The 27,187-nt window shown below is 55.5% G+C and overlaps 2 protein-coding genes across 3 annotated transcripts; both read left to right on the top strand.

Moving 5' to 3' along the window:
* Window positions 1-77: 77 nt before the first annotated feature.
* Window positions 78-3,381, top strand: EIF4EBP2 (eukaryotic translation initiation factor 4E binding protein 2). The gene is made up of 3 exons (XM_027693064.1): window positions 78-229; window positions 849-1,025; window positions 1,108-3,381. Exons 1-3 carry the CDS (start codon window positions 94-96, stop codon window positions 1,137-1,139), a joined length of 345 nt encoding a protein of 114 aa, XP_027548865.1. The 5' UTR covers window positions 78-93; the 3' UTR covers window positions 1,140-3,381.
* Window positions 3,382-6,367: 2,986 nt separating this feature from the next.
* PALD1 (phosphatase domain containing paladin 1) lies at window positions 6,368-27,187 on the top strand. 2 transcript variants are annotated; one of them, XM_027693067.1, is made up of 20 exons: window positions 6,368-6,422; window positions 13,509-13,706; window positions 13,851-13,953; window positions 14,160-14,339; window positions 14,415-14,579; window positions 14,682-14,842; window positions 14,977-15,052; window positions 15,688-15,836; window positions 15,921-16,017; window positions 16,124-16,228; window positions 18,620-18,715; window positions 18,908-19,042; window positions 19,635-19,751; window positions 19,836-20,015; window positions 20,519-20,716; window positions 21,030-21,170; window positions 21,778-21,849; window positions 22,027-22,167; window positions 24,828-24,983; window positions 26,984-27,133. In XM_027693067.1, exons 2-20 carry the CDS (start codon window positions 13,522-13,524, stop codon window positions 27,131-27,133), a joined length of 2,607 nt encoding a protein of 868 aa, XP_027548868.1. In that variant the 5' UTR covers window positions 6,368-6,422; window positions 13,509-13,521. The 2 variants fall into 2 exon arrangements, with proteins under 2 accessions (XP_027548868.1, XP_027548867.1); XM_027693066.1 differs by lacking the exon at window positions 6,368-6,422 and adding an exon at window positions 9,771-9,839 and having other exon boundaries at window positions 26,984-27,187.

Below are 27,187 nucleotides of genomic sequence, written 5' to 3'. Positions count from 1 at the left end.
GCCGGCGGCGGGCGGGGCGGTGCCGGGGCGGGGGCGGCGCCGCTCGGGCCGCGCCGCCTCCGCGGGGACAAAGCGCGGGGCCGCAGCGGGGCCATGTCGTCCGCCGGCCGCCAGCCCAGCCAGAGCCGGGCCATCCCCACCCGCACCGTCACCCTCAGCGACGCCGCGCAGCTGCCCGCCGACTACTGCACCACCCCCGGCGGGACGCTCTTCTCCACCACGCCGGGAGGTAAAAGCGCCGCGCCCGCCCCGGGGCCTGCGGGGCAGCCCGCCCGCCCGCCCGCTCCGGGCGCCGCGTGTCGCGCCTATCGCGGGGTATCGCGCCTGTTCCCCCTCTGTGTGCTGTCCGCAGGCAGCGCCTGCCGCTCGCTCTCCTTAGAGCAGCGCGCTCGGAGGTGGGTTTATTATTGTCCCGGGGCGCGGAGGGTCCCGGCGGGGCGGGAGCCGGATCCCGGACGGGGCGGCGAGAGGCCCCGGTGGGACGCGGGCACTGGGGCTCGGCCCTATCGTCACATCCCTCGTCCCTGTGCAGGGGAGGGGGACACGGGGCGTTTCGGGGTGCCACATCCATCGGCATCCCCGGGACGCGTGCCCAGCCCTGCCGCGAGCTCGCCAGTCGCCGGGACAGCCGGGACCCAGGTGCCGCCGGGGCTGTTTGTCCAGCGTGGAATTATCGCGTGTCGTGCCCAGATAAGAGCGGGCAGAGCGGCAGCGCGCACCCCCCTGCCCTCCCCGCCGGTCTTGGCGGAGAGCCTCGGCTGGGACGCCCGTCCCACTGGGAAACTCCTTCTGCAAACAAGCGCTGCCGAACCAGATTCTCCCACTCTCCTCTCGCTTCCCCCCTCCAGGCACCCGGATCATCTACGACCGCAAGTTCCTGCTGGACCGCCGCAACTCCCCCATGGCCAAGACCCCGCCTTGTCACCTCCCCAACATTCCCGGCGTCACCAGCCCTGGCGAGGCCGGCGAGGAGCCCAAAGAGGACAGCAACAGCCTGAACCACCAGGAGGGGAAGCCATCCATGGGTAAGGGACCCCCCGGGGTGGGCTGGGGACATTTGGGCCGGGGGGACGCCCCTCTAATGAGTCTCTCCTTGCATCTTGCCAGGGGACGACGCTCAGTTCGAGATGGATATCTGAGCAGGAACCACAGAGAGGCAGCGACTCCCCAGACCTGTGCACCCCCCATTCGGCTTAGCAGGATCTGTCCCAGCGAGGCGGAGGTGGCAGTGGGTCCCCACCAGCGTCCCCCTCCCCGCCCGCCTCCCCCCTTTTTTTGGGGAGTGCAGCTCTGTCTTGTCCCCCTTTGTGGGTGACCAATCCCAGCATGTGCCAGATGGAGCATCCCTTCTGGATCCGGCCCTATTCCTCCTCCTCCACCCACCAACAGCCTGATCTCCACCGGGCTTCTTTCTGAAACATCCCTTTGCCTCTTGTGCTGCCTCGTACCCCCTCAAAACCCCCCTCCTGCTATCCCAGACCTCCCATTGCCATCAGCTTGCCGGAGCTGCGTCATCCCCTTTGCCCCCTTCTCCCGGAAAATTTGGGCAGCCTCTTGGGAGGAGGAAGAAACATCACTCCTAAACCCACGTGCCTGCTTGCACCCTGAGGAGGGTATTTTTTGAGCCCCTTCAGGATGTGCCAGCATTCAACAGAGGACAGCTTCGGCAGCCCATTCCCTTTGGTGCTCTGGGGGTCCCACACAGTCCCAGTGGTGTTGGCCAGCGCGCCCACATCTCTCCTACCTGGATTTCTTCCATCTTGGCCCTTCAACCAGGAGCTGTGTCCCCAGCCCACCAGCCAGGACTCACAGTGACATAGCCATATGTTAGAAAAACCCCTTGCTTTTATATTTTTGGTACTAAAAAGGGGCACTTTACTCCCAACAACTCTTTTTCTGGGCTGGGGACGAGTGCCTCTGGGAAAGTGCTTTGTTGTGCTCTTTTTTTTTTTTAACTCCCCCAGCCCTTTAAAATGTGAATAATACAGGAGGGAGATCCCTTAGCACCGTTGGATGTCTCAGGAATCGCTGGGTGTCCCCGGGGATTCGGGGGCTTGCTGGTGAGGCACCGCAGGGACGGGGTGCTCCATTTGTAGGGTGCTGGCATCGGTGCCGTCCTCTACTTGCTCTCTGGGATGGGACTTCCCTCCCACCTCCATCATTCTGCCGTGGATAAAGGATTTCCATGTTAACCTCCCTGCCGCCGGCGGCTTTGCCAGCCTGGCACGTCGTGGCCATCCCGTGCCTGGCAGCTTGAACCCCTTCCCCGCCCAGAGATGGGATTTATTTTTCCTCCTCCCTCTCCTTGACGAGCAGTGCTGGGTGAGGCCGTGCATGGTGGGGCTCTGCTGTGCCCCCCTGTTTTGATTTTTCCTGCCTGCTGGGAGCTTTCACCAGCTCCGCAACCTTCTCAAGTGCCATTTTATCAGCCCCCACCTGAGTGCCTGCTCCATCCACCCTCCCTCCCTTGCCGGGGTCACCCCCCACCTCGGTACCCAGCCCTGGGGGATCCGTGGCTCTGCATGCCGGGGACAGGGACATCCCACAGGCTTTGTGCACTTTCCATCCCATAATTTATTTCTCTAGGCGTGTTTGGCGCGGGTCGGCGCGGTGGCTGGTTGCGAGCTCCCATCTTCCAACTTTTCTCTTGAGAGTGGGGCTGCTGCTCATTTTAGGGGGGGAGGAATCCAAAAGCACAACCCAAGGGAATTGGGATCTCTTTCCCATCCTTTTCCCTGGCCTGGGAAGCGCAAGGTGAACACGTAGCCCGGCCGTCGTAGGCGCGCGAGTGAGTGAGTGCAAGTGGAAATGCGTGTGGGTGGGTGGTGATAAGACACACACAAATATATATATTATATATAAATAAATATATTTTCCTTAAAGTGAAGATCCTAGGAGGTCGGTTAGGCCCTCGGATCGAGGGAGTGGCAGGGGCAGGGGGCGAGGACATCCTTCGTGGAGCGGGGACGGCCACCATGGATGCAGGGACCCGGCGCCCTCGGCACAGCTGCTCGTTTTGGGAAACCTGCTCTCCAAGCCAAAAATGATTAGACAATATCCAAGGACAACGTAACTTATGGACAGGAGCCAGAGGGAAAACACTTTTTTTTTTTTTCCTAAATGCCCCCTTTCCCAACCTCCTTTTGTCTCCATTCCCCATCCCAGTGCCTTTGTCCCGGTTCTCTTCTATAATCAGGCTTGGGGCTGAAGAGCAGGGAGGGAGTGCCTGGCCTCGCCGGGGCATTCCTCTGCTAGTCAGGGGATCCATTTGGGATTTTTGCTGTTTTTTACCGTCTCTTCAAGCAGGTGTTTGGGAGGAGAAAAGCTCTCGCCAGTGGTTGCTGTTACAGTGAGATCAATAAAGATCTTGGTTCTATTAAATCAGGGTGCTGGAGTTTTCTTCTGACCTTGACCTGGGGTGCAGGGAGGATTTTCCCTTCCCTTTGGAGCAAACCCCCCTTGCGGGTCAACCCCCAGTGGTACAGAGAGCAGGGGAGGGTCAAACCCAGAACCAACAGCAGAGGGTTAAGGGGGGGCTCAATTGCAAAATGTCATGCACAGAAAAATCTGATTTTCCCATAAAGAGGTCTCCCACGCCCAAAATTGCCCCAACTGATAATTTGTCCTGTTTCTAGTTGTGGCTGCCCCATCCCTGAAGTGTTCAAGGCTGGGTGTGATGGGGCTTGGAGCAACCTGGTCTAGTGGAAGGTGTCCCCTGCCTATGTCAGGGCTGTTGGAACGAGATAGTCTTGAAGGTCCCTTCCAACCCAAAACATCCCATGATTTTGTGATATGAAATCAGTCCTGGACAAGGAGAACAGGTGGGTGTGATCATGGGGGAACAGCCAGCCCCACCTGGGCTCATCCTTGAGGGCCCTGATGGGCCTCATCAGTCCCAAGCAGCCCCACCTGTGGTCTCCCCCATGTCCAGGAGCATATTTAATCCCGGCTGCATCCCTCAGCTCGTGCTGTAGGCTTGGCTGCCCCATTCCTGCTGCTCCTGGAGGATCCCAGGTGAGGTGGGGCTATGTTGATAGAGGTGTGTTAGGACAAATTGTCCTGATCTGGGACAATTGTCATTTTAATAATCATATGGAATGGTTTGGGTAGGAAGCAACCTTAAAAGTCCATCTTGTTCCAACACCCCAACCATGGGCAGGGGCACTTTCCACTAGACCAGGTTGCTCAGAGCACCATCCAACCTGCCCTTGAATACTTCCAGGGGTGGGACACCATTAATATATGTTAGTATATTATAATTTATAATGTTTTAAAAAGTTTTTGAACCAGGTCAGTCTCTTTTATACCATCCACTCTAACTGGGGAGGGGTCTGAGCAGCAAAAGCCTTTCCCCCCATGGCAGGGAGGGCACTGAGGGATGGGCTGCACCAGATTGTCCTCTCCCTCTGGCTACAGAGGGTGCCCCCAAACTTTTGTAGGTGTTTCAGCAAACTTGGGGATGCAGCTCTGTGTGTGAAATATCACAGTGACACGTCACATTCCCAAAACAATCCCGCGGGATTGAGATGGGAGGATTGAGACCTGGTTAGGGGGTGCCCTCGGTGCACCCTGGTTTGGCCACACTCAGCGTGGTCCTGCCGTGACCTCCCATGGATTCAGAGCTCATTGCTGCAGTTCAGTTCTGCAGTGTCAGGGAATTTCAGAGCGTGTGTACGGAGGAGAGGAACACCATGGGAAAAATGCTGACGAGGCATTTGGGAGCTTCTTTCCTCCGGGTCTGGCTTTGCTCCTGCAAATGCCAAGCTCAGGGAAGAGACAAGTGGTTTCCTCCTGAATTTTGGGGTGTTTTTTATTTGTTAATCCTGGCTTCTGAAGCCCCTGCAGTGAGCTGTGTGTCTGTGTATCCCTTTGGATGTGCTCCTCCCCAAGGAAGTTTCTACATGCTGAATCCGGAGCTAAAAATGGAGAATTAAAATAAAATAAGTTTTAAAAAGTTATAAAATGTCAATCTAGGACTGTGAAGTGCAGCAGAGCAGCTCAGGGCAGGGTGTTTTGGCTGAGCTGGAGGCCGGGAGCCTGGCTAGTATCTAGGATCCCGATGAACAAACTTTCCAGCCCTGCTTTCCAGCCGCTACCATTTTCGGACTGCCTCCGGGCTGCGTTTACATTCCTGGCCCTCCTTCCCAGCTCCACTAAACATGTTAATGCCATTTTTCTCCTTTTCCTTCGGCCTGTTGGTATCCTATAAATGATGATCCGGAGCAGCACGGCAGCGGTGGGAGCTGGAGGTGTTCAGCCTGGAGAAGAGAAGGTTCCAGGGAGACCTTAGAGCCGCTTCCAATGGCTAAAGGGACTCTAAGAGAGCTGGAGAGGGACTTTGGACAAGAGCATGAAGTGACAGGACAAGGGGGAATGGCTTTGCACTGCCAGAGACGAGGGTTAGATTAGGTATTAGGGAGAAATTCTTCCCTGTGAGGGTGGGGAGGCCCTGGCACAGGTTGCCCAGAGAAGCTGTGGCTGCCCCTGGATCCCTGGAAGTGTTCAAGGCCAGGTTGGATGAGGTTTGGATTAATCTGGGCTAGTGGAAGGTGTCCCTGCCCATGGCAGGAGGTGGAACGAGATGTTCTCGAAGGTCCCTTCCAATCCAAGCCAGTCTGTGTACAAAAGTAGCAGGGCAGGGGCTCCCTGCAGGCCCCTAACACCAATCCCAGCCTGGATCCTGTAGCATCCCTTGCCCTGACCCCCATCACACACATCCTTCCTTGCTCTTCCATTTCTGGGAAGGAAAAGGGCTTTTTGGCTTTGAGAGGTGTTGCCTTGATGTTCCCCAAACTGCAAACCTGCCTGGAGTGGTGACACCTGCCAGTCCCCTCTCTGTCCCAGGGAGGTGTCACTGGGAGAGTATGGAAGGATCAGTGTGGTTGGGGGGTGCTGTGTGCTGGGAGTCCCCGAGGGGACAGGGGCTGTGTTTTGGGGAGTGTTGTGTTTGGGGGGAGAGGGGTGTGTGCCGGGGGTCCCCGAGGGGACAGGAGATAAGGGTGCGGGCTACTGTGTGCCGGGGGTCCCCGAGGGGATGGCTGCATCTTGTCAGGGGGTCCCTAAGAGGACAGGGACTGTGGATGGGGGGTGCTGTGAATGGGGGTCCCCAAGGGGACGGGTACTGTGTTTGGGAGTGCTGCGTTTTGGGGGTCCCCGAGGGCCGGTGCGGTGGCCGGAGGGTCCCCGCGGGGCTGGGAGGGGGTGCAAGGGGCGGTACCGGGGGCGTGTCCCGGAGCGGGGTGGGGGCGGTACCGGCCTCCCCTCGGCCCCATCCCCGTCCCCGCCCGGTCCCTCCCCCGCCGAGGCGCCGGCGGTCGGCGCGGCCGCGGGGCTGCGCTCCCGCCACCGCTCCCGCCGCCCCCATGGGGCGCCCGACGGCGTGGCCAGCCCGGCGCGGGAGCTGAGCCCGGAGCCGCCCCCAGGTACCGTATCCCCCCCCGGGACCGGCCATCCTCCCTATCCCGGTCCCAGGCATCCTCCCCCCACCCTCGCCCCGGACTCGCCATCCGCCCCCCCCGGGACCGGCTCCCCCTCTCGTCCCTTCCCCAGGTTTGGTGGGGGTTCGTTTCCCAGCCCGGTGCGTGGGGAAGGGGGTGGAGGGGGCAGGCTCGGCCCTCGAGGGTGCCCCCCCCTCCGTCTCCCAGCACCATCCTGCGTGGCTGCCACCCCCCCGCCCGGGAGATGGGGAGCCGGGGTGTTTGTTGGGTACGGGTCCCCTCGGGGTGTGTCCCCACAAGCCAAAGCGCGGGGGGCGATGGGGAGAAGGTTTGCTTTGCTCCAGGAACACAGACCTTACAGCGTGGGCACGAGGTGCCCCAGCCGTGGCAAGGAGAGTTTATCCGGAGCCAACGCTGGGCTTCAAACCTCTGGAAAATAGATGGATCACTAGTTTTGAGGCCCAGCATCTGCCCCGTGGCATCCTCCCACCTCTCCTGCCTTTGCAGTCCTGTTTCCTATTTAATAGGGGCTTTTCTCTCCCTCTTTTTGCCTCGCTGGAGGCTGACCCAAGCGGGGACTCGTGCCTGCTGTGGCTCGAGTCCCCCGAAGTAAGTTTTGGGGTTTGCATCCCTTGCCTTACACCCCCAAAAGCCGTCTGGGGAGCAGACTCTGAAGCGGGGAGCTGCAGGATGGCTCCCTGCTGGAGGATGAGGAGGGAGGAGGAAGAGGAGCAGATGTAACCACAGTGCCTCCCCTGCTCGGGGTCTGGGGTTTGGCTCTGCAGCTCTCACTTGGCGAGCACGAGAGGAGCGGGAAGCCTGGGATGGCTCAGGGATGGGTTTCCCGCTGGCACGTGCAGGGTGCGGGGCAGAGCCCGGGGGGCTCCCACCCCCCCCGAGCAGGACGGGGTCACCCTCGCTGCCGTGCCACTGGGACGTGGGGGATGTCCTAGGAGGAAGGCTGCCTGTTCCCGCTGAGCTCCTGGCCGGCATCTGTAGCTTTTGAGGCTGAAAACGTCCAGAAGCCTCATCCAGGCTGCGTTTCCGATGGCTGCCGGACTTTTCCGGACCTCTTTCCCTGCCCTTTCCCCGGCGCATCCTCTTAGTGCTGGCGGGGGCGAACACTCCCTCTTCTTCCTGCAGCGCTCCGGACCGTGGTACTCGTCACATACCGAGCGGCGTCCCGGTTGTTTACCCTCCCTGGATGGGGGGGAACAGCGTTTTTTGGGGCGGCTGGGCTGAGAGCAGGCAGGCATTGCCTGAGGAGGAGGCAGGCGTGCAGGCAGCGGCGGTGGGACATTTCCTTCCTGGAAGGCAGGAAGTGATTATGCCTTTGCACGAATGACACGGAGCCTAAAAATAACGGGCAGGTCTCTGTTGTGAGCAAAAACCCCCTGGGATTTGCTTGGTTTTGCTTTATATCTTAAGAAGGCGGGGTGGGGGGAGAGGAGATCCTGGGAGCGCGAGCTCCGTGTCCTGCCGCATCCCAAACCGCGGCGGGTGCTGGGCGTGCATAAGGTGCTGCTTGTCCCGGGAAAGGTGTGGTCCTGCAGCACAGCCCGGCGTGGAAAAGCGGCCCCGTGTAAAAGGAGCCGTCCCGTTGCTCCACCAGCCTTCCCCCCGTTGGGAGGGGAGCCGGTGGTTTGCTATGAATAGCACAAAATCATAGCCCTCGCCTTCCCGAAACGCCCTGGCCGGCTCGTCCTGGCGCTGGGCACCCCGGGGTGGGAGCGGGGTGTTGTGGGGAGGGGGCCAGCCCGAGTCCCCCACTGCTGGAGACCCCCTGCTCCCCCCTGGGGTCACACCACAGAACCTCTGGCGGGGAAAAGTTTGGCAGATCTGGGTTGGGTGTGGGGCTGTGGTGCTTCCTGGCAAGCTGGGGACTATTTGGTGTTGGAGAAAAGCTCTGCCGCAGGACGTTGGTCTCTCTGGAGGTGCTCCCAGTCTTTATCTCCAGCCTTTATGGCTTTTTTTTTTGTTTTTTTTTCTTTGCACTGTTGAAAGGAAACCCTTCAGTGAGAGTGCTCACAGATCTTGAAACAGCTGGCAGTGAGCTGACAGCACAACTGGCAGGGCTGGTGCTTCCAAGTCGGGGCTTTGTTCCTCTTTCCATTGATGCTCATTGATAAAACCCCTCTCCTCAAGAGCAGGCAGCCTGAACACCTCCTGCCTGCCCAAAAAGCAGCACTGGCGGGATGTGTGAGGGAACCTGATGGGGGAGCTTTAAAAGTTGCAGTAAAGGAGTTTTTTGGCACGTGGTAGCTGTTATAGGTGGGCTCTTGGCAAAATCATGGAGTCACAGAGTGGTTTGTGTTGGAAGGGACCTTAAATGTCATTTTAGTCCACCCTATTTCCATGGGCAGCGACACCTTCCACTAGACCAGGTTGCTCCAAGCCCTGTCCAACCTGGCCTTGAGCGCTTCCAGGATCTTAATTCCTTCTGGGCTCTGCTTAGCAAGGAGTGTTACTAGTGCTGATTAATAAGTCAGTGCAGACCAGGTTTGGGAAGAAGGGCTGCAGCCTGGCTACCACTCCCAATGGATACCAGTATCCCCCTCACTGGTGGCTGCCTTCGTGATGGGGAGCACAGTCACACCCCCATTTCTGGGCTGAAATCCCTGCATGCCCTCTTTTTCTCCTCCATTCCTCGTCTCAAACAGCTTTCCCTGACTTCAGGGTAAGGAGTTTTAAATCGAGTATCTGAAGGCAGGTTGGTCACATGGAGGGTGGGGATGTGGCACTGGGTTTTCCACCAGAAGACAGGAGCATGTTGGGGAGGGGGTGTGAAATGCCTGGTCCTGATTATTCTGGATGTTTCCACTTGGATTTTGGGGAAGGCATCCCACCAATGCTTTCCTGTCCCCGTTGGTAGATGCTGATGGTGGAGCACAGGGTGCACGGGGGGTCGGCAGCACCGATCTCGGCCTGATTGGGAAATACCTCTGGACTTTCTAGGAAATGCTGCCTATTGAGATATATTTTTGGCTGCCAACGCTGGCTCTCCAAGGAGCTTGTGAGGATGGAGGGTGGTTGCTTTTGCTCCTTTAAAGATAATAATAAATCAGTCAAGGCTTGTAAAATCAGAGCTGTCTGCTGCGAACTTGCCTTTCCAGGGCCTTTTCCTCCTCCTGCCAAGGCACTTTTGTGTTGATTTGACGCATTTTGGGTCTTGTGGCTTCTTTGCCTTATTTTGCCTTCGCAGCCCCATGGGTGGACAACACATTTCAAATCAACCACGGCTTAATGTGTTATTTCTCACCTTTCTTTTTTGTTTTATTATGTGTTTATAAGAAGCCGAGCTGCTTCCTTCCGGCATCACCTGGAACAACAGGAGCCTGGTTCCCACAGCCTCTGCTCCGGGATGTCTCCTGGCACAGGCAGGCTCTTCCAGCAAAGCTGTTTGTGCATTTTTAATTTTCACTGTTTTTTGATAAAGAAGGTTAAAGAGCACATCGGGGAGGGGGGCTTGGCTCCAGCACTTCCTCCGGGGTTTGGTGATGCCCCTCCGGCAGCACTGGGGCTTCCTGCCGGCCACCACAGTGTTTCCTGCCTCCCTGCTTGGGTCAGTGGTGCTCCAGGGGTGACCCTCAGTCCCTTGTGGATGCATCCGTGCCAGCTTGGTGCCGAAAAGCCGCTGGGGCCGCCCCACACCGAGAGAGGGATGGATGTGTCAGGAGGATGCTGCTTCCCAAAGGGCTTTGCTTTTCATTTAAAGGAGCTTTAAAAGCTATAAAATATCTCGAGGATGCACGGAAGGAGATTTATTTGATTTATTTCCTGCTGACAACGAGGTGACCAGGCAAGTGCACGCTTCCTCCTCATCGCGGCGGCCGGGGCAGATGCATCCTGCAGCTGCAGCCCGGCTGCCTCCCACTATATTTAGTCCATTGTTTGCTCTGGCTTTGAGTCCTGGCCAGGTCCCCGGGTGTGGGAATAACCCCTGTGCTGGGTGGAGGGGGAGAGGAGCAGCTCTGTGGGGTGGGGTGGTGGAGGGCTGAGCACTGTGTGTCGTTGTAACTTAGGTGGGAGAGGCTGCTGAGCCCAATTGGCACCTCTTGGGATGCTCAAGGGGCACCTCTTGGGATGCTCAACCAGCGTCCTGGTGCTGCTGGCGGCTCCTCTGGCATTGGCAGGGCTGGATGTTTTGGAACAGGGTTTGGATGGGAAAGGAAGCATCTCTGCATTGCCCACCTGGAGGCTCTGCTTCCTTGTTAGGCAGCAGGAATAATTAGCTGGCGGCTGCTGGAGCTTTGAATTTCGGCAAAACACCTGGAGAAGAACAGTGCGGGTTTGTTCAGTGGGATGCCCTCGTGCAGGGTGTCGGTTCTTTTGGGAGCTGGGGAGAAAATGGGCTCTTTGTTGGCAAACCACGGCCACGATTGATCTCAGGCTTGGCTTTTGGGTCTCTGAGATTAGGGCTGTGAGGGGATGAGCTGGCTGGGGGAGTATTCCTGGGGTTTGTCCCAGGAAAAGGAGGAGAGGGTGCAGAGAGGAGGCCAGGATGCTGTGCAGGGGGGTTTGTCTCTGCATCCTCTCTCTCCTGGAAATGAAACCCCTAAATACTGTGTTGTGCAAGGGAAGGGATGCTTAAAACCAGCTCACCCTGGCCAGTTGGTAATCTGTTATAAAATCCATGTGGATGCAGCCCAGCCTCCTAACTTAAAATTGTAGATTCCCGGACTGGTTTGGGCTGGAAAGAACCTTAAAGCTCATCTCATTCCAACCCCCTGCCATGGGCAGGGACACCTTCCACTAGACCAGGTTGCTCAAAGCTCCATCCAGCCTGGCCTCAAACGCTTCCAAGAATGGGGCAGCCACAGCTTCTCTGGGCAACCTGTTGCAGTGCAGGAATTTCTCATAGGGTTTGCTGACTGTGTCCAGATATTGGGGGAAAACCTGATATTTGGGTTAATCCAGAGCCCTTTGGTGGGCTGGTCCCTGCCAGGCTGTTCCTTGGGCTCTTGTCTCCTTTGGCTGGCCTGTGATGGTGGCCCCGTTGCAACTCTTTCCATCTCAGCCACCAGCAATATTTGGAAGAGTTTTCAGCCAAGATAATCTTGTCTGTTCTCCTGGGATAGGGTTTTGCTTCCCTCCCCATCCCAGTTTGTGTCCCAGCTTGTAGGGTGGGTGCTGGGAGGGTGTAAACCCTCCTGCTCCCATCAGATGCAGCAATACCAGTAAGTAGCTGGTCCTGTATGGATAACACCAGTGCTTCCCTCTCCCTGTGGCTTTTTAGAGCAGTTTCCCTGGCTGCCCAGAGCACCCATTTTGGGTAATTTCGGTACTTTTCTTGCTTGTTTTTGCCTGCCCAACCGAGGCAGGGAGGCAGGGCGGGGTGGGGGAAGAAGCTGAAATGTGATTTCCTCTCTCCATTCATTTTGTGGTTTGAAAGACAATTTCCAAATCTGCCCGGCGTCTTTTATGCCTGTTATTTCTTGGTGTGGTTTGTCGGGTAAAGAAAATATCCCTGAGGGATTCAGGGTGAAGGTGGGTGTCTGTGGGGAGGGGCGAGAAGGATGAAGGAAATACAGAAGATGCCTGACTCCAAGTTGGGGGTGGATTCTCCATCCCCCAGCATGGGGATGCTGGAGCAAATCCAAAGGGATTGATCCAGCTTGCTGTTGAAAAGATGCACCCATTCTGAGCAAAATGAGGGGAAAAAAAGCATCCTGGCTGGATGCCCCAGTCCTGCTTGTTGCCTGAGCTCTCCAAAGCCACGAGTGCCTGCTCTGAAACATTCAAACCCTCACTATATATATTTATCTTTTTTCCCTTTATTTTTGCCCCGACAGTGTTTATGTGAAAGAAACACATGAGGACTTGGAGAAATTGCACTGGCCTGAAACAGCTGAGGGGTTTTTTCCTCCCCCCTCCTCTTGTGTGTAAAAGAAACCAAGCTGCCTAATGGTGCAGAAAATTCACAGTAGAGCAACAAGTTTTCTGCAGAGCAGGGAAGGAGGATGGGGAGGAGGGGAAAATGTGTGCCTGGGCACGGTCGTCTCGAAATAGCACATTTTCCGGAGGCTTTTCCCCCCACTTGAAGCATTTGCAGCTGCTGGGGGCATCACATTCCCTAGGATCTCAGTCAGGGATTGATCCTGTGCTGCTTGTAAGGCAGGAGGAGCAGCTGCAAAAGGGTTTGTTGGGGTGGGTTAAAGCCATCCCAGTATTCCCAGTGCCGAGCGTCGCCTCCGAGCAGGTACCGTCCCCGTTCGGGTGCTGCCGGGGTGATTCCCATGCAGCATCAACACAATAGAGATTTTACTGGGGACCGTCTCGTTAGGAGTGGGCAGAGTTTTTGTGTATTGCGGGCTGCCCCCTTGCCATCTCTCGCTTCATTTGGAAGCCAGGATCCGGCCCTGGCTGGTGCAGACAGTCGGCTCATTGTCCTGGACCGGTCGAGTGTGGCGGGATGCTCCTGGCTGCCGCCAGCCCTGGCCCTTTTGATTCCATCCTTGTTTAGGGATGAGCTCCCTGGGGATGAAGGGGGGGCTGCTTTCGGGGGTCCCCCACCTGCCCTGGGTACTCCTGCAGTCCGGGGATAACTGGCTGCTTTGAAGGCAGATTTGCACACTCAGGTCTGCTCCAGGCACGCTCCTGCATCCCAAGTTACTAAATATTCATAAGATTTGCTCTCTGTTCAAGTGTTTTCCGCGCAGGGAGGGACCCTGGGGCGGTTTGCGGGTGCTGGGAAGGCAGGGGATGAGGCGCCGTGTCCCTCCGCAGTGCCGTGTGCTGACTCAGCAGGTTTTAGGGACCGGATCCAGCATTTCGCCCTTTTTTTCCCCCCTCCCATTCCTTCCCTCCTCGGCCCTACTTTCACCTCCCTGGTGGAGGGAGCTGCATGGCAGGAGGGAAGGAAGCCTTTTGTGGGAGCGGGAGGGAGAGGGCTGGCTTAGCGCTTCTTCCCTCGCCTGGGTGTCGGCAGGGGGGTTGCCCTGTGCCCGCCCGGGATTTTCCCTGCCTAAATCAGGAGCGGCTGAAAAATAAATTCCTCCTCCCTTTCTCTCTCTTTCTTTCTCCCTCCTCCTTTTTCCCCGCGGCTGCTGCTGCTTCCCTGTCCCGGCGCAGCCGCCCACAGATTATGGGTACGACGGCCAGCGCGGCACAGCAGGCGGTTTCGGCATCCCCCCTGGAGAGCCGGGCGCCGGGAGACGGCAGCATGGAGGACCAGCGCTCCCTCAGCATCCACTCCTTCCAGACCCTGGGGCTCCACAACAGCAAGGCCAAGTCCATCATCACCAACAAAGTGGCGCCCGTGGTCATCACGTAAGTCGTTGGCAGCCCCTCGACACTCCAAAATTCTGTTTTTCCCCACTCTCTTCCCTAAATATTGTTGGTTTGGGGTTTTTTTTAATCTCCACCTGTGCCATTGGTTTTTTATCTTTACCCACCTGCACACGGCTCTTGCAGGTACAACTGCAGGGAGGAGTTCCAGATCCACGATGACCTGCTGAAGGCCAACTACACAGTGGGACGCATTTCTGAGGCCACGCTGGAGCACTACCTGGTGCAGGTGAGCATCCCACTGCCAATTCCATCATCCATCCCGTTTCAGCCTGGGATTTCTAGACCTCAGGGTTTTTTGGGGGGGGCTAATTTTGAAGATCACCAAGAAAAAGCCACTTCTCTTCTCAGCTGTGTTCTGGGATGCGTTAAGTCCCAAATCCACCAACTTCCCTCTTTCCCACCCAGCTTCTCTCTTTCCCTCTTGTTTTGCAGGGGAAATATTTCATGGTCAGGGATGTATATGGAAAATTAGATGTCTTGAACACTACTGGCAGCTGCGGCGCTCCCAACTTCCGACAAGCGAAAGGAGGCTACGCCGTGTTCGGGATGGGCCAACCCAGCCTCAACGGCTTCAAGCTCGTGCTGCAGAAGCTGCAGAGAGAGGGCCACAAGGTTGGTGGCAGGGTGGGAATTGGGGTGGAAAAAGGCAAGAGAGCTTTTAGGCAGCCTCTCTCCCCTTTCTTTCAGGAGTGTGTCTTCTTCTGCGTCCGCGAGGAGCCTGTGGTCTTCCTGCGGTTGGAGGGGGACTTTGTGTCCTACACCCCCCGGGGCAAGGAGAACCTCCATGAGAACCTGCAGTGCCTGCAGCGGGGAGTGCGGGCGGAGAGCCTGGAGCTGGCCATCCGCAAGGAGGTGAGGAGGGATGGGAAGGGGCCGCCATGCCAGCCGCGACGGGGTGCAGGTGTGCCCCCGGCTCAGAGGCAGGTTTTGACGGGGGTTCCCCATCCCCTCCAGATCCATGACTTCGCCCAGCTGAGCGAGAGCGTCTACTACGTGTACAACGACATTGAGCGGCTGCGGGACGAGCCCCACGCGGTGCGGGTGCAGTGTGAGGAGGACATCCAGGTGACAGAGGAGGTCTACCGCAGACCCATCTTCCTCCAGCCCTCCTACAGGTGCCCCCTTCCTCCTCCTCACGCGCAGTCGGGGCTCTTGATACCCCCTTAAGCCACGTGTCCTCCATCGTGGTGGGGATGGTCCCGCTTGGTGGCCCCGTCCTCCTGACGAGGGCTGTCCCCGTGCCCGGCAGGTACCACCGGCTGCCCCTGCCCGCCGAGGGAGCCCCTTTGGAGGAGCAGTTCGACGCTTTCATCCGCTTCCTCAGGGTGAGCCGGGGAAAAGCGCCTGGTCCATGGGGGCCACCCCGGGTTGGGATTTGCTCCTGTGCCGCATCGGGGACCGCGATTTCTCGAGAGCACCTTTCCTGTGCGCTGCCTGTTAGAGGATGCCTCTGCCTGCAAATTCCCATTCCACTTGCTGTAGGATCCTGCTGGAGAAGTCCATGTTGTCCAGCTGTTTGTCCCTACCCCTGGTGGGATGTGACCCTCCCTGGCCACCTCACAGTGTCCGTGTGCAGGCGGCTCTTCCCTAAACGGGTTTGGGAGGAATTATCCAGATTTGGTGCAGAAGTTTTCCATGGCAGAGCTGCTTTTTTTTTCTTTTTTTTTAATTCTAGAAGGTGAAATCTCAGCACGTTGGAGGTGGGTAGTGGGAACATCTCCAGTGGGGTGGACAGGCCAGCATCCACTGGTGGCTGGAGAGGGCACTGGGAATGCAATGAGTGAACCACCCATTGTGCTGTCCTCGACTGTCCACACCATCCCCTGAGCAAAGGGGAGATGCCACCTATCCCTCTGTGCTCAGGCAGGGCTGTCACCCCCACCCCAGCCATTGGCAGGGCAGACCTGGCTCTCCTGGAAGGCGCTGTGGTCCCCACCCATCCCTGTGTCCCCCCTCGTAGGAGAGCCCCAGCCTGCTGCTGCGGGATCCCGGCAGGCCCCCCCCGGCACTGCTCTTCGGCTGCCAGACTGGCGTGGGCAGGACCAACCTGGCCATGGCCATGGGCACCCTCGTCCTGCACCACCACCGAGGAGCTGCCCAGAAGCCCGAGTAAGCAGGGGAGAGCCCAGGGTCGGGGTGGGGGGATGCCCATGCCCCCATAACTGGTTTGATTTCCTCCTTCTCCCACCCCAGCCTCCCCCACCTGCCTAAAACACCTCCCAGGGACAGGCTCCGGGTCATCCAGGCCTTCATCGAGATGGTCCCCAAAGGCCAGCAGATGGTCGAGGAGGTAAGGGGGTGCTGCTGAAGCCCCTGGTGGGGTGGCTGGGAGGGGAGGGATTGTTTCCCCTCCGATCCAAGGCTTATGGAGCGATTTCCCCCCTGCTCCTCCTGAGGTGGACAGTGCCATCGCCTCCTGCTCGGAGATGCACGACATGAAGGAAGCCATCTACGAGAACAAGAAGAAGCTGGAAGGGATCGGGGAGGACTATCAGATCCAGGTACAGTGACTAGAGGATTGCACGGATGGAGCTGTCGGCACGGGATAATTTATTGAGCTGGTTTTGCGCTGGGATGAGAAGAATGTAAATTCTGGAAATCCAGGTCTTCCTGAGAGCTGGAGATTTCCCAGCAATGTGAAACCTGAAAGGTTGTGGGGCTTCTCTTTTTTTTTTTTCTTTCCAGTTGTTTCAAAAGCCATAAAATTGAGCAGGCTGGGACTGGGGGGGAAAACAGGCTGTTTTGGGCTTCGCTGCTGCTTCTGGTGGGTGACCTCAGGGGCAAATAATATCCTGTGCCCTGGTTTCGTCAGCTCTAAAATTGGAAAATCGATATCAGCCTGGATGGTAAAAGTCCTCGGGAGCTGGGAGGGATCATTGCAAATATGGTCACTCAAGGTCAGGCGTTTCTAGCTGTAGATGCATTTTGTTTCCCATTGTTTTAAAGAGCCATCAGGGTGGTTTTCCAGCATGGAAAGCTGTGGGACTCCCCTGCCTGGCCTGGAGGGCTCTACACTAGGTGATGGAGGGAGGGAGGGAGCTCAGGTAGAAGTGCTGTCCCAATCCCAGCCTCTTTGGAGATTAATTTTCCTATTTAAATGCTGAATGTGGGGTGGCAGTGCTGGGGCTGGTTTTAAAGAGCAATCTGAAACCAGGTACTGTGCAGCAAAAAAAGAACCCCATGAAAATGATTAAAGGATGGGAAAACAAGGCATTTACAGTCCCTTTTTTGGCATTTAATGGCAAATCCTAAATTTTATCCCCCTTGCCCCCTTTTAGGGCAAATTTGGGTATGTTTGGTGCTGCTCATGTGCTGGCAGGTTCTCTTGTATAGCAGGGGAATCTTTGGCACAGGGCAAGGGATTTTCCTACTGCAGTGAAGCCTTTCCCTGGCTTTTCCCTGTTCTGTGTCATCCTGGACTCTGGGGAAACAAATGGCTGGGGGACTGCTGTAAACATGCCCTGAGGGGTGTTTATTTGAAGTCTTTGTGGAGCAAGAGCAGGTTTAAACAGTGGCAAGGGGCCAGGAAAATGTGCTGGGGGGAGGATGAGGAGGGGAGAGGGGATGATGCTCAGACATGGGGAAACCAGCCTGGGCTTTATGGTGTTGGAGTGGTATTGGGTGAGCTGGTCGATTTTTCTTTTTTTTATTATTATTTTTTCTTTTTTGGGGTGGGGAGAGGAAGGGCTTTTCTGGGCATAGAAGAATGAGGTCACGCTGGACAGTGGGTTTCTGCCTGGATTTGGGGGGTAAAAATGGCGATTTAAGCCCTCAAGTGATGGAGGTGCTGGTGGATCCCAGTGTGGGATGCTGAGCCACGATACCCAACTCTGCACAGCTGGGATGTGAGTGGATCATCTCCCTTTCCATCAAAAGCCTATTTAAGGGGAACATTAAGAGATTTACCTTGGGTGAGAGCACGGGGCTGGTTTTGATTGCAGGAATCCGAGTGCTGGGGCAGAAGCACCGCGCTGCCGGCAAACCCGGCACGGCTCCATCCCTGCAGGCTTTGTTTTGAGTTCCCACAGCAAATCCCACTGCCTTTCCTCTTGATAAATGACAGCAGGCCGGATTTCTCTTGTGGAGAACAAGTAAATATTCATGAGTCAGCCACGTAATTCAGGGATGAGCAAACCCCACTTGCCGAGCTGACCCCGGGCACAGCCCCATCTTATGGGATTTTCCATCATACCCTGGGAAGCAGGTCCTGATGGGCTCTCCAGGTGTGCTTGTGGATGCCATGCTGTGGATCCTTCGCTGGTCAATTTGTTGGATGGGATGCTTGGATGTACAAACCCCCACCCTGAGGTTTCTGAATTACGGAAAATCCTGAGGGTTTGAGCTTCATCCCTGGGAGGGGATAGCTGTGGTGGGGCACATGCCTTCTTTGGGGAGGTAATGATGAAGAGGAGGAGGAGAGCTTGCCTGAAGCCAGTTACATGTGCATCAGGATGCTTCTGGGCATGAAGGGAGAGAGGGGGCACTTGGAAATGAAGGATATTACAGGGTGTGTGGCTGGCAAGGGGACCTGTCTCCCCAGGGATGCACCTCATCCAAAGGCCATGGAGGTGGCTGGGGTGGGGGCAGGACCTAGCATTTTCCAACCCACTCCCCCCGGGTTTGAATCTCCTGTTAACTTCTGGACAGTGTATCCATGCAACAGCAGGGCCCTTGGGTCCAGTTGGAACTGCTCCCAGCATGTCCTTGGGCTACAGGGAAGCTTTTGTTTGAGCTGAAATACAAATTTATGTCTTTAAGCATCATTTAATATGGAAAACTTGAAATGTTTAATTAAAAAACCATAAATCATGAGAAGAGCATGTAGGGCTTTTTCCCAGCCTCCTGCTCTGTGTGGGGTCAGCATCATGGATTCCCTCTGCCTGTGCTTTCAGGGGAGCAGCACCAAAGAGTATTTCCTCCAGAGGACTTTACAGAGTCTTGAACGCTACTACTACTTGATTGCTTTCAATTACTACCTTCATGAGCAGGTAAAAGACCCCCCAAGAAACCTTTCTTTGCCTTTTTTTCTTTTTTTTTTTTTGCTTCGTGGTGCAGTGGGGAGGGAAGGGGCTTCCACCTCCGAGTTTTCCAGGAGGTTTTGTCGGTGGGGCCGTGGGTGGTGCCCAGGCAGGGGGTCAAGCCCAGCTGACGGTGGTCCCTGCCCGGCCCCCCGCCGGCAGTACCCCCTGGGCTTTGCCCTCAGCTTCAGCAGGTGGATGTGCTGGCACCCGGAGCTGTACCGGCTGCAGGCGGCCATGAACTGCTCGGAGCTCACCGTCACCATGGACCTCGTCACCAAGGGCACACGAGTGCTGGTGAGTGCCCCTCCTGGGTGTAGAGACGGGAATGGTGCCTTCCTGGGATTGCTGTCCCTCACAGAGGTTTGGGGGGTGGGGAGAAGAGAGGGGTTTCCCCATTGTGGGGCAGACGCTTTGGGTTCTCCGGGTCAGCGTTGGGGTCTGGGGTCCATGTCCTGCTGGCATCCTTGGCAAGGATGGAACTAGATGGTCTTTAAGGATCCTTCCAACCCAAACCATCCTGTGATTCTATGAAGGATGCCTGTGTGGGCAGAGATGCTCTGCACATGGATGTGTCCGGCCCCACAGACCCAAGGTACCAGGGTGCTGGAGCATCCCATGATGTGAACCTAAGCAGCAGCTCAGTGTTTCTGGTGGTCCTTGGCTGTGGTGGGGTGAAGGAGCCCAGGGCTGTTGGTGCCTTGCAGGTTGTGCTGCAAGAGCATCTCCCACCTTTGAAACACAGCCGTGTGGCTTTGAGCCCTGGATGCTGCTGTTGGAAAGGTTTGGGGACTTCTCCTGAGCAGGGACTGTGGGTGAGAGGTTGTGGGGTGCTGGGAACCCCATGGCTGGGAGGGGCACCCCTTGCCCAGGCATTGCTCCGTTGCAGGTGGCAGATGAGCGTTCCTGCCCGGACGTGCTGAGCACTGCCAAGGAGATGAGTGTGGCCAACTTCCGACGGGTGCCCAAGATGCCTGTCTATGGGACAGCACAGCCCAGCTCCAAGGTGAGGGGCAGGACCCCACACTGGGCAGGGACCCCACGTCGGGCTCCCAGACCTCCCATCTCCCTTGCCCTCCCTTTCCCCTAGAGCCTGGGCGGTGTCCTGCGGTACCTGACGGATGCCAAGAGGAAACACGCCCGCATTGTCTGGATCAACCTCCGGGAAGAAGCGGTGCTGGAGGGGAATGAGCAGATCTACACCCTGCGGGAGCCCGGGCACCTGGAGGAGCTGATCCCTGTGCCCACTGCCTCACCCCAGCAGCTAGAGGTGAGCTCTGCCTGCTGGGAGATACTCCCATGAGCCCTCGTGGGTGATTTCCCAGAGGCTTGGATAGTCCCTCACCCCCTGGCGCTGCTGGTTTTGGTTTTGTTTTCCTTTGGGAATGAGGGAGCAAAGCAGAGATCCTCCCAAGAAGAATTTAGAGTTTGCCTTAAAAGCCAGGGTAAAAGGCACCTGGGGAAAGGGGAGCAGATGTTCCCAGCTGGGTTTCCAGAGGAGATAGGCAGTGCAGGGGTTTGGCTGCAGCAGCAGCACAGCTCTGTGGAGGAGCTGCCCAGCGTGGTGGGAGATGATGCTCCTGAGGCTCCCATCAAGCATGGTGGGGACCGTGGTCCTGGGTGGAAGTGATGGCCAGGACCTGAGGTGGGATTTGGAGTTGGCTATGGGGTGTTTGAGAGGGATGTGAGCCTGCATCTAAAAAAAAATAATTAAAACCCTACAAAAATTAGGAGGAGTGAGTGTTACAGTGAGGGTTTCTCTGTCCCCTGCAGAAACTGGAGGCTGCCCTGAAGGGTGACCTGATGAAGTGCCAGAAGTGGCTGGAGGTGTACCTGGAGGCAGAGAAGCAGATGAAGATGTTCAAGAGCTGCCTGACCATACAGGAGATATTCAGCCAGCAGAAGAATTCCTGCCAGGGGCTCACCTACCGCCGCATCCCCATTCCTGACTTCTGTGCTCCCAAGGAGCAGGTACCCCGGGGATGGGATGGTGCTGCTGCCTCCTTTCCAAGCCATCTCCGCTGCTGTGGGGTGACTGTCACTTGGCTGCTCGGTGCCATGCAGCGCCAGGGCTATAGTGACGTGCCCAGGCCCGGTGTGGGGTGCTTGCCAGGGCAGGGAGAGAGACTGGGTGCCTTCAGCTGGGTAGGGATGGATCTGGGAGCAAGGAGACCGGACTGTATGGGAGACTGGGGGGTGCCACGGTGAGGAAGGGAGGTGGGCAACCTGTGTTGACCTGCAGTGGGCTGCATCCCTAAAAACCCACTGGCTCCACCCCTGGCAGGACTTCGACCGGCTGCTGGAGGTGATGAAGAGCGCCCTGGCCGAGGACTCGCGGGCAGCCTTCGTGTTCAACTGCTGCAGTGGGCGGGGCAGGACCACCACGGCCATGGTCATCGCCGTGCTCACCCTCTGGCACTTCAATGTGCGTGCGGGGGCTGCGGCTCTCCCTGCGGGCTGGGCTGGGGCAGGGGAAGCTCTGGAGGGTTGAAAGGAGTGTGGGCAGGGCCAGGGTGGGCTGGAGGAGGTGGACATCTGTATGTTGACTTCTTGGCATGCCTAACCCCCAGTGAGCTCCAGGAGATGTGTGGGTGCATCCCTTTACCCCCTTCCCGAGAGCTCCCATGCCAGGATGAAGGGTTAAAGGGCAGGAGAGATCATGGAGTGGTTTGGGCTGGAAGGGACCTTAAAGCTCATCCACTTCCACCCCCTGCCATGGGCAGGGACACCTTCCACTAGCCCAGGTTACTCCAAGCCCTGTCTAACCTGGCCTTGGACACTTCCAGGGATGGGGCAGCCACAGCTTCTCTGGGCAACCTGTGCCAGAGCCTGGAGCAGTCCTCTGTCCCAGAGATGTGGCTCCCTCCTTGGGCAGGGATAAAACTTGGGTGTTCTCTGCCCAGCAGAGGGGAGGTGGGGGCTGCCTGGGCCCTGGTGGGCTGGGTGCAGGCTCTGCATTTCTGCTCAGCTGTTGGGCAGCGAGGACAGGGCTGTGCAGCCCATAATGACTCAGCCCCCTCTGACCACCCCAGGGCATCCCCGAGATGAGCGAGGAGGAAATCGTGAGCGTGCCTGATGCCAAGTACACCAAAGGGGAGTTTGAGGTGAGTCCTTGGCCATGACTCTGTTTTAGGGGTCCCCCTCCAAGCCTGCTCTTTGCTGCCTTAACCCACAGCTGCTTGTTTGGAGGGGCTGGATCCTCTCCTGGGCAGGGATAGAGCAGTGGGATTAAGGGGAGCAGGCACCTGGTGAAGCCCCTTCTGCTTCTGCCCGTGCTCCAGGTGGTGATGAAGGTGGTCCAGCTCCTGCCTGACGGTCACCGGATGAAGAAGGAGGTGGACATGGCCCTGGACACGGTCAGTGAGACCATGACACCCATGCACTACCACCTGCGGGAGATCATCATCTGCACCTACCGCCAGGTGAGCGGCCTCTTCCCACTGCCCCATTCCAGAGGGGGCAGCCGGGCTCTGGGACCAGCCCTGCTGAAGCTGGTTGGTTTCCTGGGATGAGGCTTTCTGGAGGGATATGCCAGGGCTCTTGTGGTCATGGTCACGCAGGGCTGTCTTGTATCGTGCATTCCCATCCTGCGTCCCACCTGTCTGCTGCTGTTTGACATCCCTGCCTTTCTGGTGCCATCCTGAATCCTATCCCACATCCCACCTGTCTGGTGCCATCCCATATCCCACCCAATATCCCACCCATCTCTCAGTGTCCCACATCCCACCCAGAATGCTGCCATTCTGGCACCGACCTGCATCCCACATCCCACACCAGCCTCCGTGTGATCCAGCATCCCTTCCATCCCGTGAGGTGCTGCCGGCAGAGGGCAGGACTGGTCTGTCCCGCTCTGCTTCCAGCCCCAGAGGCTCCTCCTGCTCCTCTGAGCTCGGGAAGGAGACCCATCTTTGGGAAGGGGAGCCATCCTTGGGAAGGGACCCATCCGTGCCAGTGGCATCCCGTGGCCAGCTGAGCCTGTGGTCCACAGCCCTGTTTTACTTGGGAGCCTCTATGGAGCTGATGAAGAGGAGAAAGGATTATTTTGATCAGATTTGGAATTTTTTAAGCTGTGCTACTGTTTCATGGGGCCTTGGACAGGCTGAGCTCGGGCCCTGGCATCATTCCTTCCCTGGGATGGTTTGTGCCGTGTCCTGCCAGTGATTCCTCACTGCAGCTTTTGCTCCAGCTGCCATCGATCCGTGTTTTCAATTAATGGCCATGAACGATCGATGAGGGGAAGAGAAACCAAAATGTTCAATCATCCAGTAACATCTGCAGCTTCCCTGGGGATTTGCCTCCTGGTTTCTGGAGTCCTCTGCTTTGTTTTTGAGGGGCTGGGAGAGGAAAACCTCTGGAGACCTGACTATTTGCAGCAATAGCTATTATTTATTATTAATAAATTTATTATTGCGTATTTATTTATTATTTATTAATCTAATTTTATTTGGGGTAAGTAATTTAATTTAAGTTTGCTTTTTCCTCCTTTATCACGGGAAGGTGGCCAGGTGGGAAGTTGCACCTACCTTATCTCATCCTTTGCTGCTGCAGAGCTAAAAATTCCCACCCTAAAGGAGCTGCAACCTGTTTCATGGATTTAATTCTGTTCTCTGCCAGGGCTGTGTGCAAATGCTTTAATTTTAATTTATTTTTATTTTTTTCCTCAATGATGAGCAGCTTGGAGAAGAGAATTGTGGGAATTGAGATTCTGGGAGATGCTTTGCAGGGTTAGGGCAAAGCAGGAGGGAAGGAAAAGGTGCTTTGGAAGTTGGCTTGGTTTGTTCTGACCTCTTCCCACTCCTAACTGGGAGGAAAAACCTGGAGAATGTGAGAAAATATAAATAATGGGATAAAAGAGAAATGATAGGATAATAAGATCATAAATAATAAGATAATAGGAGAAAAATAAATAGGTGGATATAATGATAAGATGATAATTGAATAATTCACTAAATAGGTGAATTTAATAAGATGATAAATAATAGGATAATAAAAGAAAAATCAATAGGATAATAGCATAAAATCATACATAATAGGATAATAGAAGAAAAATCCATAGGATAATAGAATAAAATGATAAGTAATAGGATAATTGAATAAAAATAAATAGGATAATAGAATAAAATGATAAGTAATAGGATAATAGAATGAAAAATAAATAGGGTAATGCAATAATAGGATAAATAACAGATAATAGGATCTGCTCTCTACAAATACTGGCACATACATGTGGAGGAGAGACCTTTTCCAAAGGGCAGAGCTGAAGTGAGGAGTGGCTGCTCTTTGGGATGGTCTGTGGGATCAAGGCTCTTATTTATTGTTTTATTTATTATTTATTGATTCCTAGAAGGAGCATTGTGCAGAGCTTGTTCTTAAGAGCTATAATAATACTAATAAAATTTATTATATAAAAATTGTTGTATAATTAAATACAATATATAACAATAGCAATAAATATAAACAATGAATCTATGAATTTTATAGTATCTGTAATATAAACCATAATAAAATAGATATTTATGATAAATGTATATATATATATAAATAATACTAGAAGATGCAATGGCCATCAACCTCAGAGTGGGACACTGGGTGGCCACATGTCTTCTCTTCCTCTGGCAACAGAGGCTGAATCCAGCTGGGGAATGCTTTCCAGGGAGCTGTTTTTCCCTGGGGAAATGCTTTGCAGTGCAGGATCTCATGGCTTGGGGTGCAGTTTGCCCCTGGGCACCTATTCCTGGCTCCTGGGCACACCCCCCACCCGTTTATCCATCCCTCCTCTATTTTTGAGCTCTGCCCTGTAAAGGCAATGTTGGTGTACGCTGGAAACCACAAGGAGATGAGAGCCTGGAGTGCCAAGTGCCGGTGGGAGCAGGAGGGAAGGATGTGCTTATTTTTGTCCCCAGAGTGCTCCTCCCTCTTCCTATGCTCCTCCCATGGCTTTTCCATAGCTCCAGAGGTCCTCCTGGGTCCCTCACCACCCAGCTTCCAGAGTGGGATGGAGAAGGAGCGTGGGTGAGGGCTGAGCTGCCTCTGGGATGCTCTCCCAAGGCAGGTACCAGAGCCAGGTTCCTGTTCCATCCAGGGAAAGTCAGGCAAGGATGAGAAGGAGACACGGACACTGCAGCTGAGGAGCCTGCAGTACCTGGAGCGCTACATCTACCTGATCCTCTTCAACGCCTACCTGCACCTGGAGAAGAAGGACTCCTGGCAGAGGCCCTTCAGCCTCTGGATGCGCGAGGTGAGGCCTTCCCTGCCCCAGCAGACCTCACCCAACGTCACGTTCACATGGGAATACGGGAATTCCCTGGGAAGCAGAACACCATCTGTAATTTGGTTATGATTTCTGCGGGATTGTTTGGGGCATCAGCCGTGGTCCCTTTGCTCTGGGCAAGCTGCCCAGGCTGGGGGCAGTCATGGAAAGCCACTGGAGATGGATGGAGTCCCACCACATGGATGGGGTGCTCTCCCACCCCAAACCTGCCCTTTTCTCCTCTTTTGAGTTTCCCAGGGGTTTAGTTTGATCTGCCAGGTGTGATTGCAGCATCTGGGGCTAGGAGGCCACTAGCCAACCCTGACTGGCCAGGGCAAGTGGCGCAGGGTCTGGGAGCATGGGGATGGTGGCACTGGGTATCCAAGGGAATTGGGAACCAGCTGGAAAAATGAAATGGGGAGTCCCTAAATTATCCATATGGAATAGGAGTGTGAGGAAGAGACCCTAAAGTATTCGTATTTCCTGCTCAGGGGGGCTACAGCTGCTGGATTTATTTGGAACACATTGCCTGACATCCAAGCATTGAGGGGGCTGTATATTTCCCTGGAAAAGGGACTTTGGAGGTGGTACATGTCATGGGGGTGGCATAGGGGTGTGTGTGTGCTGCTGCCTGCGGGGGTTATTCTGCCTGAGAGGCAGAGGGGAGGAGGGGAAGCTGAGGACATGGCAATTTTAATGATGCTATTATTACTCTTACTATATTTTATAGTTTATTTACATGTTATTATTTTATTACCACATTTTATTTTATTATTTAAAATCTGTATTTTATTATTATTTCCTTGTATTATTTCTGTCGATGTATTCTATTATTTTAATTGTTTTTATTGCTATTAGCATTTTTACCTTTTCTCACTATTAGCATTTTTACCTTTTCTTGCTGTTATATATTTTTGGGGCAGCACCTTTTTGGGCTGCATTTTCAATGCACTGTTTACATGTTCCCTCTTTCCTCCTGTTTGCTGCACCTTCCCTTTAATGCAGTGCCTTCTGGTATTGAATCTTTTAATGCTGCACCTTTTGGGGCTGCATTTTCAATGCATGGGCTTCCATCTGCCCTCTGTTCCCATTTGCTGGAGCATCTTTTGGTGCAGCACCTTTTGGTACAGCACCAAAAGGTTTAAGGCAAAATTTTGGGGGTTGCACCTTTTTGGGGCAGTGCCTTTTTGGGGCTACACCTTTTTGGGCTGCGTTTTCAATGCACAGGTTCATATCTCTTCCCATTTGTTGGAGCGTCTTTTAGTGCTGTGCCTTTTGGGACTGCATTTTCAATGCATGGGTTTCCATCTGCTCTCTGTTCCCATTTGCTGGAGCATCTTTTAGTGCAGCCCCTTGTGGTACAGCATCAAAAGGTTTGAGGCAACGTTTTTGGGGCCACATCTTTTTGGGGCTGCACCCTTTAGTGAAGGTTTTTTAATGCTGCACCTTTTAGTGCTGCATTTTCAATGCATGGGTTTACAAATGCCCTCTGTCTCCCTGTTGCTGGAGCATCTTTAAAGCTGCACCTTTTGGGGGTCCACCTTTTTGGGGCTCCACCCTTCTGGGGCTGCCCATTTTAGTGCTGCCCTTTTAATGCCACATCTTCAATAGGTGGGTTTAAAGCTCCGCCCATTCCACCCCCCCGTTCGCTGGAGGGAAGGGAAATACAGCCAACCTGTGGATACAAGGAGCCTTTGACCCCCAAAGCGCCCCTTCCCGCTGCATAATCCCTGCGTTTTTAGCAAAAACAAGGCGCCATTGTAGCTTTTTGGCAGGAAGGTGCCAAAGCCAACAAACCCTGTGACGACTGACCCCAGCAGCAAGGAAGAGGCTTATAAAATGTATAAACTGGGGCTGGAGGGCAGCTGGAGGGGTGCTGCAGGGGAGTGGGTGCCCGGCTGGGGGGGACGCAGCGACTTTTCATCCTCACCTGGGGGTGGCAGAAGCGTCCCGGGGGAGTTAAATGTGTCCTCTCGCTCTGTTTTCAGGTGGCAGCAGTGGCTGGGGTCTACGAGGTCCTGAACCAGCTGGGATTCCCTGAGCTGGAGAGCCTGGAGGGCAAAGCCCTGTGCACACTGCGGGGCCGCTGGCAGGCACAGGGAGCCACTTCCCGCCCCTTCCGCGGGGAATTCCTGTAGGGTCGGGGCGTGAGAGGACCCCGCGCTGCTTTCTCTGGGGTGGGGAAGAGGAGG

Source organism: Neopelma chrysocephalum, unplaced genomic scaffold, assembly GCF_003984885.1.
Source record: "Neopelma chrysocephalum unplaced genomic scaffold, ASM398488v2 Primary Assembly neopelma1_89, whole genome shotgun sequence".
Lineage (NCBI taxonomy): Eukaryota > Metazoa > Chordata > Aves > Passeriformes > Pipridae > Neopelma > Neopelma chrysocephalum.
The sequence above is the reverse complement of the archived record's forward strand: the minus strand, read 5'-3'. Positions and strand labels throughout refer to the sequence as shown.

Excerpts from the sequence above, each read along its gene's own strand:
- EIF4EBP2 (XM_027693064.1), top strand. The coding sequence starts at position 94 with ATGTCGTCCGCCGGCCGCCAGCCCAGCCAGAGCCGGGCCATCCCCACC. Across the intron at positions 230-848 it reads CTTCTCCACCACGCCGGGAG|GCACCCGGATCATCTACGAC; the intron begins GTAAAAGCGCCG and ends TCCCCCCTCCAG. Across the intron at positions 1,026-1,107 it reads GGAGGGGAAGCCATCCATGG|GGGACGACGCTCAGTTCGAG; the intron begins GTAAGGGACCCC and ends GCATCTTGCCAG.
- PALD1 (XM_027693066.1), top strand. The coding sequence starts at position 9,799 with ATGTCTCCTGGCACAGGCAGGCTCTTCCAGCAAAGCTGTTT. Across the intron at positions 14,580-14,681 it reads AGCTGGCCATCCGCAAGGAG|ATCCATGACTTCGCCCAGCT; the intron begins GTGAGGAGGGAT and ends CATCCCCTCCAG. Across the intron at positions 16,229-18,619 it reads GGGAGGACTATCAGATCCAG|GGGAGCAGCACCAAAGAGTA; the intron begins GTACAGTGACTA and ends CTGTGCTTTCAG.